At 35.6% G+C, this 14,872-nt stretch overlaps 2 protein-coding genes across 3 annotated transcripts in view; one reads left to right on the top strand and one right to left on the bottom strand.

Moving 5' to 3' along the window:
* The window catches only part of LOC132143970 (lymphoid enhancer-binding factor 1-like), a 43,253-nt gene extending 35,966 nt beyond the window's left edge, over positions 1 to 7,287 (top strand). For both annotated transcript variants that reach the window (XM_059554639.1, XM_059554640.1), the window contains one exon: positions 5,997 to 7,287. In XM_059554639.1, coding sequence (XP_059410622.1) covers positions 5,997 to 6,076 — 80 coding nt within the window. In that variant the 3' untranslated portion in view covers positions 6,077 to 7,287. The remainder of the gene's footprint in view (positions 1 to 5,996) is intronic.
* A 3,233-nt stretch (positions 7,288 to 10,520) lies between these two features.
* On the bottom strand, positions 10,521 to 14,323 carry hadh (hydroxyacyl-CoA dehydrogenase). The gene is made up of 8 exons (XM_059554637.1): positions 14,137 to 14,323; positions 12,978 to 13,106; positions 12,734 to 12,891; positions 12,152 to 12,278; positions 11,910 to 11,999; positions 11,056 to 11,128; positions 10,856 to 10,972; positions 10,521 to 10,775 (listed from the first exon to the last, which is right to left on the bottom strand). The coding sequence occupies exons 1-8, from the start codon at positions 14,251 to 14,253 to the stop codon at positions 10,657 to 10,659; spliced, it is 930 nt and encodes a 309-aa protein (XP_059410620.1). The 5' UTR covers positions 14,254 to 14,323; the 3' UTR covers positions 10,521 to 10,656.
* Between the last annotated feature and the right edge of the window lie 549 nt (positions 14,324 to 14,872).

Genomic DNA, 14,872 nt, shown 5'->3' with positions numbered 1-14,872 from the left:
CTTATTCTACTTGTTTTCTGTTTTATTAAATAAATAAAAATTGACCCTCTAGCACTACACATTCCCTATTATTTTTCCATTATATCTACTTGTTTTCTTTTTATTAATTACAGAAAATGACCCTCTTTCACTAGCGCTCTCTGTTCTTGATCTATTCTATCTACTTGTTTTTTTTTAATAATTATTATTAAAAAACCTTGCTATACTGTATGTACTAACCGAGACTTGTCAAATGAATGCTCTTTTGTTGGTTTTGATTGCTTCTGTTTTCCTCATTTTTAAGTCAATTTGGATAAAAGCGTCTGCTTAAATGACTAAATGCAATGTAAATTTAATTTATTAGATGTGATATAATAATATATATTTAATAGGTGGCATTTCCAAGTCCTCTCTGTCTGTCTCTAAGGTCAATAATCCTTTAAACTTGAAATGTCTTTAAGGTTTTTTTATTAGTTTATTTGTTTTAATTTTTTTTTTTAATCTTTACATTTTCAAATTTCAGAAAATGTATTCAAAGTAAAATAAATTAGAAAAATTTAAAGCAAGTTTATTTATAGAACATATTTCATACACAATGGTAATTTAAAGAAAACATTTAACATTTGAAAAAAAAAATAAGATTAGTTAGAAATATTATAAAATACAATAAAAGTAAAAATAAAAAACTAATTTAACCATCCTTCCACAAATTGGAGATTTTCTATTTAAAAAAAAAACAGTTAAAAATTTATTTTTGGATTTCAGTTCATGTTTATTCTTCCTTGTTCAATTTCGAATTGCAATTTTTGCATTTTATTTGCTACCTATTTTCATGGACTGAATTGAAATTTAACAGGAATTCTCAATTAAATTTTGCATGATTCTAAACCCTGGAAAAGAGTATGAATTGCTTATGATAAACCGGTTAATTTTACTAAAGGCATCGGAAACCCAGAGGTTTCCTTCCATGTTCTGCTGCCAAGAGACTCCACAGTGCTATAAAAAGAGTCTGGGAGTTTTGCCGGTATGTAGGTGCAAGGAACAAACTTGCAGAAACGGTTGGATTTAATATGTGAATCACAATCATGTCCCATCAGATCTTAAATTCGGATCTATTGGTTTGACGATCTAAGTAGCAGAGGAATGGGTAAACTATGTGGCGTCTACTACGTTTCCTCTCCTCTCTTTCTAGCTCTTTCACACCCCAGCCGTCGTCTGTGCTTTGCTGGAGTTCCTCTCCTAGGGAGTAAATCTGGCTCCCATTGTGGAAGCAGGCGTAACCCCCTCTCCTCCCTCCCGCTGCTGACTGCGAGCGGTGGCGAGGCCTTTGAAGCAGTCATTGTGCTGCTCTTTGATAGTGCCGCCCTGGCTTGCAGCTCAGGCTTTGCAGGAGCACGTCGTTCCCGGGCTCTCTTCCCACTGCTCCTTAGATGTGGGCAGACCCCACTCATGGCCTCTGCTGGAATACCAGCCTTCGCCCTTCTTGTGTCCCCTGCCCTCACCTGAAGGTTTTTTGTTGGATTGAGGGTGAACATTGTTTCCTCAGCCATTTTAGAAAGAAGAAGGGAGATTTCAGGAGAAAAGACCCAACTGCAGTTGATTTGCATTTCTACAGATGAAATTGTGTAGGAGTTTTCCCCTCTTTAATGTTACTGACTCTGGGCCAAAGGAAGTGCTGACTGAACGAAGTGGTTTGTTTAAATCAGATTTTTCATCCAGGTGCTGTTTTTATTACTCAGGCCGGGGGGTTTTGAACCCATCCTCCTCCTAGCAGATCATTGGTTATAGCGCCTGTTGAATTTTTATGGACTCCTTGAAGGACGCTGCCAAACCCGACGTGAAGCCAAGTGCTACAACACAAGGTCACTGGTCCAAAGTCAGTTTGGTGTGAAAGTGGACCTGTTCAGCTGACTAGGCTTAACGCAGCCCAGATTTGGGCTCTTAGTCTGTACTCTCTTTCCTGGCCAATGCTTTAGTCGTAAAGCTTTGAATCTTCTCCGGTTCTTCTCGTACAGCTCAGTGTCTGTAAAAACAGCTGCTTTTACAAGAAGCCTGTAAGTTTTCTTCACCTGACCTATAGGGTTTATTCTCCTTTTAAAATCAAATCAGATTTTTTGCATATCCATTGTTGCCATTCACCCAATTTCACCCATTCACCATTTTTTGTCTAATTACATGATACACACACACACACACACACACACACACACACACACACATATATATATATATAAAAGAAAATATACATAAATATACATACACACATACATACATACATATATATATATGTGTGTATATATGTGTATGTATATATATATATATATATATATATATATATATATATATATATATATACACATATATATATACACATATATATATATATATATATATATATATATATACACATATATATATATGTATATATGTGTGTGTGTGTGTGTGTGTATATATACGTACAGTATATATACATATATGTGACTCTGGAGCACAAAACCAGTCACACAAGTATATTTGTAGCAATAGCCAACAATTAGGTCAAAAGTATTGATTTTTCTTTTATTGCCAAAAATCATTGGGATATTAATAAAAGACCATGTTCCATGGAGATATTTAGTAAATTTCCAACCATAAATATATCAAAACTTAATTTTGGATGAGTAATATGCATTGCTAAGAACTTCAATTGGGCAACTTTAAAAGCTGTTTTCTCAGTATTTAGATTTTTTTTTTTGCGCCATCAGATTTTAGATATTTTCAGATAGTTCAAAAGCTTATTTATTCATCTTTCAGATGATGCATAAATCTCAATTTAAAAAAGTGATCACATATGTGCAGTTATATATTGGTGTTTTTAATTTCACATTTAAAGTGTTTTATTTTTATTTTTTTTAATAATTTCAAATATCAGTATTCAATGTTTTATATATCAAAACATTATTTATTCATTTGTAACTGCAGGTTAAAGCATTACATGACCCTCAAAGCTGCATTAAACAGTGGGCAAATATAACTAATCTATTCCACTTCAGATGCAGCTTCTGTGTTTCCTCTGCATTGCAAAGTTGAATTTTGTTGATAATGATTTCACTTTACTTTGTTTATTATTTTATTTAAAAAGAAAAAAATCTAACTAAATAAACTAAATCTTCAGTGTCTACTAGGGGTGCTCCGATCACGATCGGCCGATCGTTATGCGCATCTTGTCAGTAAAGCCGGTTCTCTAATCAGCGGTTAATTCCATCAGGTGCGTGATTTCACATAGAGCAGCTGTTACTACACAGAGCCATTGTTAACTGAGAAGATGCGCAAATCCACGTTCATTTTCAGCGTTTATTGGCGCATCTTCTCAGTTAACAACGGCTCTGTGTAGTAACAGCTGCTCTATGTGAAATCACGCACCTGAGGGAATTAACCGCTGATTAGAGAACCGGCTTTACTGACGAGATGCGCATTAACGATCGGCCGATCGTGATCGGAGCAGCCCATGTCTACAAAATCTACTACTACCCTATAGAGACTATACTATGTTTTGTATAACTACAATAAATATATTTATTACTTAATTTAAATGTTTGATTTTTTTGTTTTCTCTCTGCGGGCAAGTAACTTTTATACACGGACAAGTAAATGACAAATTTACTTATATATAATAATTAACTATATATATATATATATATATATATATATATATATATACAAATAACTTGCTATGTGCATTGCTCTAACCGAGGCTTGTCATTTGCACTTACATATTGTTGCTCTTTCCTAGTTTTGATTGCTTCCATTGTCCTCATTTGTAAGTCACTTTGGATGAAAGCATCTTCTAACATGTAACAACTAAATTTAAATGTGTGTGTGTATATACATTTATTGCTATAACAAGTCTCAGTTAGCTTAATGCAGTACATGTAGCAAGGTTTCTTTTTTTTACCGATGGAATATAAAAAGAATAGGTGTTAGAGGCCTTTTTTGCTTTTGTTAATTGTATAATAAATAAAGAAAACAAATAGATAGAATACAAAAGATTAGAAAAGCAAATGTTATTTTTTTATTTCTTTTTTTTTTTTTAAGAAAACCAAGCAGTTAGTAAATTTACTGCTACATTTACAGGTGGCAGTAACTGTCTTTTATTCGATTCGTTCAAACGGCTGATCCATTCAGAAATTCAGTCATATACATATTTTTTACCTTAAAAGTCTTTCTGCAATGGCATATGTTTATATTTGACAAAAAAAATTGAACACTCTTTTCTCAGCCCCTCCCTCCATATGTTTTAAAAAGTTTTACATTTAATAAAAGAAAAGAATGTAAAATATGTAATATTTGAAATATTCAGCGTTTCTTCTTGAGTTAATTTATTTCCAGGATTTTTAGATATTTTAATTGGAAATTAATACTCAAGATTCAGTAAGAACTATTTTTTTCTTTTTTTGAAAGCAATTTCACAACTGTGAGTGTTGCCACCTAGTGAACCTGCCAGTTCCTGCATATACTTAAGTTTAAGGTTTTGAGCTGCGAACAAACCGTTCTGATCCTGCTGATAACAAAATTTACTGGCAAACATAAAACCGAGGCATACTTTCTCCAGTTCTTCAGAGCAGTATTTATTTCTTCCTCTCTGAGCGCTTCGAACAACCTTGTCTGGTTTATGGAGAAAGGGAAGGGTTGAACCGAAGGAAGGAGGTGTGTCGGTCCCAGCTGCGGGCTTTTTGATTTGCCTCAGGAGGTGAATGGGCCAATTGAGTGACACTGGGCCATGCCTGTTATCTTAACCTCCCACACTTCAAAGCGCAGCATCGCTACCGTCGAGCCAAAGAGGAGAACTGAGAGTGGCTGGCCCTCGAATACAGAGGAGCGTTTCATTTCCTGCGAGCCGGGCCTCGGCATTCCACAGCGCAAATGGGAAGTAGCTCTTGAATCCTTGCGTTTGTATGGCAGTGGACTGTAAAGTGTGGCCCGACGGCACTGTCCTAACCTCTCCAAACACCCCGACGCACCCCCTCCCCTTCCAACAGGAGGCTGGTGAGGACAGACAGGAAAGCATGCCAGAGTTTTTCATCTGCGGCTGGGAAGGAAAACACTCTCCAGGAAGGGGGCACAGGGAAGCTTTGAGTTGATGGGATGAAAAGGCTGGGCAGGGGAAATAAATAAAAGTGTGGTGGCTCTCTTTCTCTCCTGGTTTCGGCACCAGGGTCAGCGCTCCCTGGAAAAGTAGTTGCCTTTCATCCACATGTGGTAAAGCCATCCACACGGGTGTACGAGTGTATTTATGTGTGAAAGTGGTCCAGGGTGGAGTTGTGGAGCAAAACTGACTGGTCGCAGAAAAACGTTCGACCTCTGCTCCAGGGAGGAGCCCGTTACTAGCCTTGCATTTTAACCCCCAAGCCTCTCTATCCATCAGAGTTTTGCTCCTGTATTACTGCTTCTCACTTTGATCAGGAATTCCATTTGATGCACTTCTGAAATAGCCCCATACAGCTTGTCAACCAAAATAGAGTCTGCTATATTTAATATTTTTTTCCCCTGTCATATGTTTTCATGCACATTGTTCTTGAGAGACTGTACAGTTGAATTGACATTTGGATATTAGAAATATGCCTAATTTATATGAACGGTAGTTCTTAAACTCTTCATGAGTCATTTACTCACTCTCAATCATTCCAAAACAAAATATTTCAGCTGTTTTTGTCCATGCAGTTAAGGTCAGTGGGATCCAAAAAAGCATTGGGCCACACAGACTTTTCAGTGTATAGACAAAAAAGCAAAAAAAAACAAAAAACAACCCAAACACACTTTTTTTTTGTTTGATTATCCCTTGAAAAACTGAGTATAATAATAATATAAAATTATATTTTAAAATTCTACTTTTGAAAATTTTAATTATTCCTTATATATGTATGTGTGTGTGTGTGTGTGTGTGTGTGTGTGTGTGTGCGTGTGTGTGTGTATACATGTATAAAAATGTATGTATTATTAAACGTACCATGTCTTTGTTTTTCATTTGTGTTCCACAGGAGGAAAACGGACTTCTTTTTCCTCTTGCAAAGCAAAGACAGCAGCTACAGGCCCCCTTTTAGAGATGGAGGCCTGCTAGATTCCTCAACCTTTCCCCCCTCCGTCCTTTCTTGACCCCTGCGGAATCTCCAGAGGGTCCCGGCCCTTGAATCTGCTCCTCGGCTGCAGGCGCTGTTGTAGAGACGTTGAACTGAGAACAGACAATCACCAACACAGACCCGTGAATACTTGTTTGAACGTTCCTTTTTGTTTTCTGTCCTTAACTCACTCCCGAAGCCGAAGGCGTTGCACTGATTATGTTCCTCGACCGTTTGTAAAGCGCACATATGGCCACATGTAAACAAACACACTCACACGTCCCTACACCTGTTCCTAAGTTATTCTAAGTTATTTGGCACCTCTGTCTTCTGTGTTCACTACGTCACTCTCTTATTTTCTTTCATGCCCCATAAAATGTAGCAACACAGGGGCCCGACACACCTCCGGTGTTCTATCGCAACAATTTAGGGATCACGCATTGCCCTGGAAATGATCTCCATAGGTTGTGTTTTGCATTGACACATTGGTGCAAAAAGGATCAATGTTTTGAATTTTCAACATCTTGGGTTCAATTTATTTTGAATGCTTTTTTTATTATTATTAATATTTTTTATTTTAATTTCTTGGTGTATATTTTAAGTGATTTTTTATCATTATTTTATAAATATATATATAATGGTATATGAAAATAAGCTTGGAGACAGGAAAGCCATTTTTCTTGTTGAAGCGTCTTGCAGAAATAACATTTGAAAGTCTTCTTTTTGATAACTATTTGTAACGGATATACTGACTTCTCAGTCTTGCGTGGATGTAAAACAATGCTCAATGTGTACTTTTTAAAAAGAGATGTGTGGATGTCACTTTTCTTGGTATTTTTGCAGGCAACATTAGGACAAAGGTGAAAGAGTAGGTACCCAGAGGCCTATATTTTATTGATCTAAATTGATAAATGAAGCAGATATATATCTATATATTTACCCCAGCACTTGGCAGTCTTTCTTTAATTGCAATGTACCTCTGTCCTGTCTCTCTGGTAGGTAATAAGAGTGGTATTTTACCATGTTAATTCCATGCAAACATTTACACATTTTATTGTTTTTAATTGTTCTCTTTAAGCATTTTCTTTTTCTTTTTTTACATTGTCATATCTTAAAGCGTTAACTTGGTGTAGCATTTTGCTTCCAAGTGGTCACATTTGAACTCTTTCAACGTCTTTTTTTATTAAAATAAATAGGCATCTTTGACTGAAAACGAATGGAGTATGATTATTTTTTTACACTATATACACTGAAATGTTTCCTCCGTGTAAGTAGATTGCATTTCTACAAGAAGCCTTGGAATTATAGAATATATCCTGTGGATCTCGGGGGAAACTTCAAAAGGCTTATTGAAATGAACGAGAAATAAAATGCAGCTTGTTACTGTGCCTCGGTGTTCATTTAAATATGCATTTGAATATTTATGCAGCCTTAAGTGTATGCTAATAAGGGAATTGATTTGCAATAAACCTAAAAAGATTAAACGGCCAGTAATTTTTCTCCTTACACATGCTCAAATTTGGGGACTAAAATTATATAAAGCATGATTTTGATCGCTGCTGTGTATGCAGTATGACAGTATACACAACTGCTGTATGTAGGATGTTTTCAGTATCAATAAAGCTCACCGAGTTGCTGTCTATGTTTATGGTACGACAGTGCCACCTTATGCATTTAACACCACCATCATGTGTTTTCTGTTATTGATATTTGGTATTTGTAATAAGTTCCTAACCCAAGCTTAAACTTGAAGACGTTCTGATACTGAGGCCAGTTTACAAACAGCTAAAAAAAATGTAACTGTAGTTCTTAAAATACTTGTCATTTCCTGTATGATTCACAATAATACCGTCTTATAATTGCTAACAGTCTTTGTCGTGTTTCGATCATTTTCTGTGGCTGGATGTTGTGCTCATGTTTGGCTTTATGTTGTTAGGCTCGTCTGTTACAATAAATGTGCAACAAAAGGATTTAAGTGGCTAAGGCCAATGTATATGAAAGTGCGCCATCTACTGGATGATGATGAAATCAAAACACGACTGCCTCGTTGTCATTAACACTACCGCTCTCATGCTGTTATCATTGTTTAATAGATTAATAGGATGTATTAAGGCCTTCACAGCTTCGGCATACCAAACTATTTGAATGCAAATTAGCAGAAAATATTGAATCTGTCACATGATGTCGTCTCATTCACATTTTCATTAACAATGCACTCATTCAAGGGCATTTTACAAGGACTAAATGCTGGATGCCACAGCGAAGAAGTGATCGTCTTTCCATTTAAATAGCTAAGCATTAAGATAAGGTAAGTTTAATATGACATCATGAATAACTTAATTACCCTACAGAACCACTAGAAAATTAACATTATTTGACTAGGCTATAAAATATATTAAAATATTATAATATTATACATTATAGAATATTGTTCAATAACAACATTGATAATCTTAACCCAATATAAGCATGTGTTTTTAATTAAACATTTGTTAAAAATTACCATGATTCTTTTTAAATGCATAGGCTATATACCACTTTTTATTTATATTATTTATTGTGTTTAGTATTTGTTATATCAAGGCTCCAATTATTTTTTTGATCTCCAACACATATATCAAAAATATTTCTTAAGTATAGGTGCATTTTTATATACAAAAATTATTCGGACACCAGATATAGTGTTTTGATATATTTATATTTTATCAGTGGGTGCAAGACACCAAAGTTAATTTATGTAGTGAGGATAGCTAAATAAAGTAAACTGTGAACATATTATACCCAATAATTCTTCATACAGTGGACTACTAATAAAACTGATAAAAAAATTTGGGACCAAAAATATTCAGACAGTTTAATCTGAGCATTTTTGCTAAAGTGTCTTTTATTAAATTTCTAATGCGTCACTTTCACACCACAGACTGAAAAAAATTAAGCATTACTTGACGATTGCTTGACCTAAAATGGTATTATCTGTATTCATTTTAACATTCATTACAAAGTTATCTGACATTATCAAGATTAATTTGTTCTGTTTAACTCTGAATTCTTGTCGTAATTTATTACCATTTTCTAAACTATAATGAATAAACTGTGATAATGTGAGAAATGCTGAAGGTGTCTGGAAAAAAAAATCGGGTTAACTGTATATTATATAAACAAAACTTATTTTGGATGCGATTAATCATGATTAATTGATTTGACAGCACTATTTTGAATATTATTGTTTATTTTATTTAACTGGTTATGTCTACACAAAGTAGGCCTACTGTGACAGCATGTAATAACGTTTAGTAGGCTAAATACAGTAATAAGGAAATTTGAAGTGTTTTGACTTTGTTGCAATGTTCAGATCAAAATAACACCACCGTGGCTTTTCATGTCAAGTTGTCCTCATATATGAAAATTTATTAATTGGTCAATGCATTTATGACAAAGATTATCAAATCTGCACTGTAAAATTAGAGGTTGTTTTAAATGAAAATGAATAATTGTTTTGAATATTTCCATAGTGTTATTGATAAATTAATCAATTGCAATCACAGCCTCCTAAAAACTTGCATGCAAACTCCAAAATACTGAAGCTGCAAAAACTGGAATTACATTCACATTTAACGTGTATTTATATTGGACATTGCAGAAGACTGAAAATATATTCATGAATTCTTCAAAAGGAAAAGTTCTGACATGTCTTATTACAAAATGTGAAGCGAGTCTACAAACAAGGGTATGTGAGGACACCGAGTTGGTGACTTTTGCTTGTGTAACATAAGAAACTCACAAACATCAGCAAACCATTTTTCAGAAGTCTGAAAAATATCCAATTGCCGGGATTAAAGAAAATATCCAAGCACCAAAAGTTAACAAAGCATTTGAATAAATTATTTGTCACTCTTTTTATTGATATAATTTAAAAGGCTAGATGATTAATGTAAATCATGTGTGCATACAGTGGCCGCAAAATGTTGAGATCTTGAAATGGCACTTGCTAAGCAAATTTCGTTTGTGTATTTTGGTGGAGAATAAAAGAAAATAAAAGAACTATTTTGATAGCTTTCTTGACAGAGAACCAAGTCTGAATAAATGATGAAACGGCGACATCCAGTGGTTGCATGTTATATTATTAAAAGGATTAAATGACTAGCATGATCGAAAGAAATATTCTCACTAAATGTTTTTTTTTTTTTTATGCATCATTCTACTTCCTACTAATATCAATTTATGCACATCTGACAATTCATTCCTTAAGTACACAACAGATGAAAATACATTTTCAAACCTTTTAATGCCACAGAACATTCAAAATTAATGAACAAGTTTTTAACCAATTACAGCAAGGCACTAGATGTAGTGGTCAATATTACTGTCTTTTAGACCTTTTATGTCCTGACTGATTGCTTGAGGTTCAGTATTTCATACAGGACTTCCCCGGGACAAATGGTGCATCTGATCACTCTCTTAACCTTGATACATTTATGAAATTCACATTTCACAATCAACAGTATTTTTTTTAGGACGAGCAGATCAGTCCAGTGCATTTAGTTGACAAGACTTCTGCTGTCGGATTTAATCTTCACTTGTTTTACTTGTGTTTGTAGAATCCCTCGCCAGTTTTCTTGCCAAGTTTGCCCTCTGCTACTAGTTTGTTGAGCAGGGGACTGGGGGCAAACAGGGGGTTATCTGGGTCCTTCTCATGCCAACCTACACAAACCCATAATTAGATATCAACACAATCATAACTTTTACATCAAAACTTGGTATGCTCAATACAAAATGCTCACCATCAATAATAAACTTTGAAGTGTCCAATCCGACATAGTCCAGGAGCTCAAACGGACCCATAGGGTAACCGGCCCCAAGCTTCATGGCAACATCTATGTCCTCCTTAGAACCGTGATCTGGGAAATATACACAACAAGAGGAAATCCAGAAATCGGAGCCCTAATATGTTTGGGTATCCATTCATAAAGCTTGACTGTACCTCTCTCGTGTAGTCGAACAGCCTCGAGCATGTAAGGAACCAGCAGACGATTCACTATAAAACCTGGAGTGTCCTGAGAGGAGAGTTAATGAGAGTTGAGAGAATGAGAGGATTTATTCATAGCTCTAACCACAAGTTCAAGCAAAAGTAATAGTCATTTTTGTGTTAGCAATCACTTTTAATAATAAGAACTAGATAAATAAAGTTTGAAGACAAACTTTGATGTTGGCTTGACAAAGCCTTGTCTGAAATGTAAATTTAGTTTTAAAAAGCTTTCAGAATTCTAGCATATTTTAACATGTTGTTAATATCTTTCTAGCATGATTCAACTCTTTAAAACTCTTTGGAAACATGTTTATAGCATGTTTAACACATTGCTAACACATTAAGCATGTTTTAACACGTTTAAGCACATTGCTAGCATGATTTAGCATGTTTTAACATGCTTCTTTAATGCTTAACATTTCTAGCAAGTTTTAGCATGTTGCTAACATGTTTTAGAATATCGCTAGTATGTTTCAAGCCTGTTTAAGGACATTGCATGTTTCTATCACGTTTATGTTGCTAGCTTGCCCTAGGGTAGTTGTTTGGCTTTGCTTTAGCACATTTTTTTTTGCACGGATTAACAAGTTTCTAGCATTATTAAACATGTTTTAACACATTGCTAACAGGTTTTAGAATACTGCTAGCATATTTCAAGCATGCCATTGCATGTTTCTATCATGTTTTACTATGTTTGCTAGCTTGCCTTAGTCTAGCTGTTAAGCTTTGCTAATGAGATACTGGATAGACAAACAGACAGATAGAGAGAGATGATAAAGTCAGCATAATATACAATATTATAGGGCACATACTTTGCACGAGACTGGATGCTTCCCTAAAGCTTTGCTGAACTCAAGGAGAGCATCAAAAGTCTGTTGGCTTGTTGCTGGAGCTTTAATCACCTGAGGTCAGACAGTAAGTCATGTCAGATAGACAACGAAACTACATGTTTAATATATTCATTTCAATGTTAGCTGCAATATCTTCAAGAGAAACTGTCATTTGCATTAAATGTGGATGCTTGTGCTGTAAGTGAATCAAACTCAATCCAGACCTCCACCAGTTTCATCATTGGGACGGGGTTAAAAAAATGCAGACCACCAAAGCGATCTAATCTGGCCGTGGAGCTGGCGATGTCTGCGATTGGCAGAGAGGACGTGTTGCTAGCGAAGATAGTGTGTCTGAAGAGAGAGCAAACATCTGACTGATACAACACTAAACCAAGCTTCAGCATACTTTTGGTGCATAGTACAAGTATGTAATTTATGATGCATACATTTACAGCTAATTTAAACAATCAGAATGCTTGATTCTCTGCTTTAAATACTTCAGGATAATGACACTGAAGTGTTTAAGTGACTCTTATCAAATGATTTCCTATATAGCTGCGCTTTTTCTTTTCATATAATAAAATCATTTCAAATAATATCTATGTATTTGTTCATTTAGTGAGTAGCCCTGTTATTGGTGGGCAGCTTACATTTTATTTGCAACATAAATCTGTTGAAAATGCTGCTGTGAATCTAGAGGTTAAGAGGAAAATCAAATCAAATGCACCTTTCGCTCCATTGTACCCAATATTTTGTTATTATTATTATTATTATTTTAACTGAGAAAAAAAAAATGAGTTTCTTACTCTGGGGCTGCTTTGTCCAGAGCTCCAAACAGATCTTGTTTGACTTTGAGGTTTTCCACAATAGCCTCCACCACAAGATCAGTGCCCTGAACTACAGACGCAGCGTCTGAGCTTGTAGAGATGTTCTTCAGGATTTTCTGAATGAACACCTCTCCATCCTAAAGAACGTGAGCTACAGTTAATGAACAACAGAGCATGATTAGCCTTTGAATCTTTGTGACCTAGTTGGTGCTGTCAAACTAACCTCAGGTTTTTCTGCAAACTTCTTCTTCGCCACTCTCTTCAGACTAGACTCGATTCCCTTTGCAGATTTCTTCAGTATGTCCTCCGATGTGTCCACCAGCACCACTGAATGTCCTGTGGATGCAGCAACCTAAAAGAAATGAAGAAATTAAGCCCATGATATCGCTGTTCTAATGACATCACCACTTAAAGTCGTCGGTGTGATGTAGAAAGCAACTCAATGAGAAACACTGGGAAGTGTAATTCAGGGCATAGTTCACCTAATAATAAACATTCAGTCATCATTTACTCAAAGTCCAGACCTCAACCCCATCGAGCAAATTTCTGGTTATTTGGAAAATAAACTGGACAGATCTATTGTACATTCAAAGGAAAGCCATTATCTTGTGTTGCAGAAGGGACAGGATGACATTAGTATTCTCAGAAAATATACCGACACAATACTACAGAGATGTGTTGCTGTAATTGCTGCAAAAGGTGGACATACCAAATATTAAAGTTGAAAGTGGATAAAAACAGTACAACTCACTGCATCTGATATTTGTTGTGCTCAGAGCAACCATCTGCATTATGGACGGAAATCATGTTTTGGAGGCAAAAAAAGGTCAATATTTCAGAACTGTCAGGTGTTTGGCCACCACTATCCTTTCTTCTGTGGAAAATAAAGCAAGAGTGCCTCAAGTATAGTTTTTCCTCCATACAATGAAAGTGAGTACAAACTTTATTATTCCACAAGTCGTCATACGGATTTGTAACATGATGAGAAAAACAACAACGAATTTCATTTTTCAAATATTTACAATATTTCAAACTATTTCAGTGTGCAATATAAACATTATACGTATTCAATATATGGTTTATAGACGGTAGAAATGTACTAAACGTGAACGGAATGTGTGCTGCTGGGTAAGTGGGTGAAAGGTCACTCCTTGACATAAAGTTACAAGACAGACGTAGCGTGGGAGAGGTTTGCAACAAACTAGCCAAGATTCATTCACAAACCGTTCTCACCGCGATGCAACTACACGCGACTCGAAACTATTAAAGAATGATCTTCATTAGCTGTGTCTATAGCTCTTAGTTTGTAGCCTGGCTTGGCTAAACACTTGCTCTTTGAAGAAATATTTAGATATATTTATTTGCTTTATTTATTATTTTACCTGTGCTATGCCAGCCCCCATCAGCCCGCCTCCGATAACAGTGACATGTTTAATTGCAGCATGTAGAACAGCAGAGGATGAGAGGCTCCTGATGAACGGGCGAGTGACGAACGCCATGGCGGCTCTCGCGAATGACACACTGCAGTGCGCATGCACAAGCGAGATGGGTCTGTCTGCAGAGCTCCACTCTTGAACAGGAAATACTTCTTCTTCTTCTTCTTTTCGTTTTATGGCAGATTGCAACCATGACTATAAAGGTGCATACCGCCACCTACTGTATAGGAGTATGTAACATGAGAAGATATTATCATGACTATATCATCAAAAAAAAAAAAAATACTACCTAAATCCTATTATATATTCCAATATTTTTCAAATATTGTACAACTGCTTTCTGTGCATCCTTTACCCCATCTCCTGTTGTGCCTAACAAACCTTCAATATTCCACTTTCTTCCTACCTGACTTATCTTTTGATTTAGTCTCATCCTCTCATCCCTATATTTCTTACAATGCAATAATACGTGTTCAACATCTTCCTTGGACCTACATTCTATACATTCATCAGATTGGCTTTTACCCATTAAAACCAATGTTTTATTTAATCCTGTGTGATCAAACCTTAGCCTGGTTAAAACACTCTCCTCTCTTCTGTTACTTCTATTCACCCCCTGTGCCTTAATAGATTTTTGCAATCTGTAATATTTCCTTCCACTTTTATCCACATCCCACCTGTC

Source organism: Carassius carassius, chromosome 7, assembly GCF_963082965.1.
Source record: "Carassius carassius chromosome 7, fCarCar2.1, whole genome shotgun sequence".
NCBI classification, from domain to species: domain Eukaryota; kingdom Metazoa; phylum Chordata; class Actinopteri; order Cypriniformes; family Cyprinidae; genus Carassius; species Carassius carassius.
This window is presented reverse-complemented; position numbering and strand designations above follow the sequence as displayed.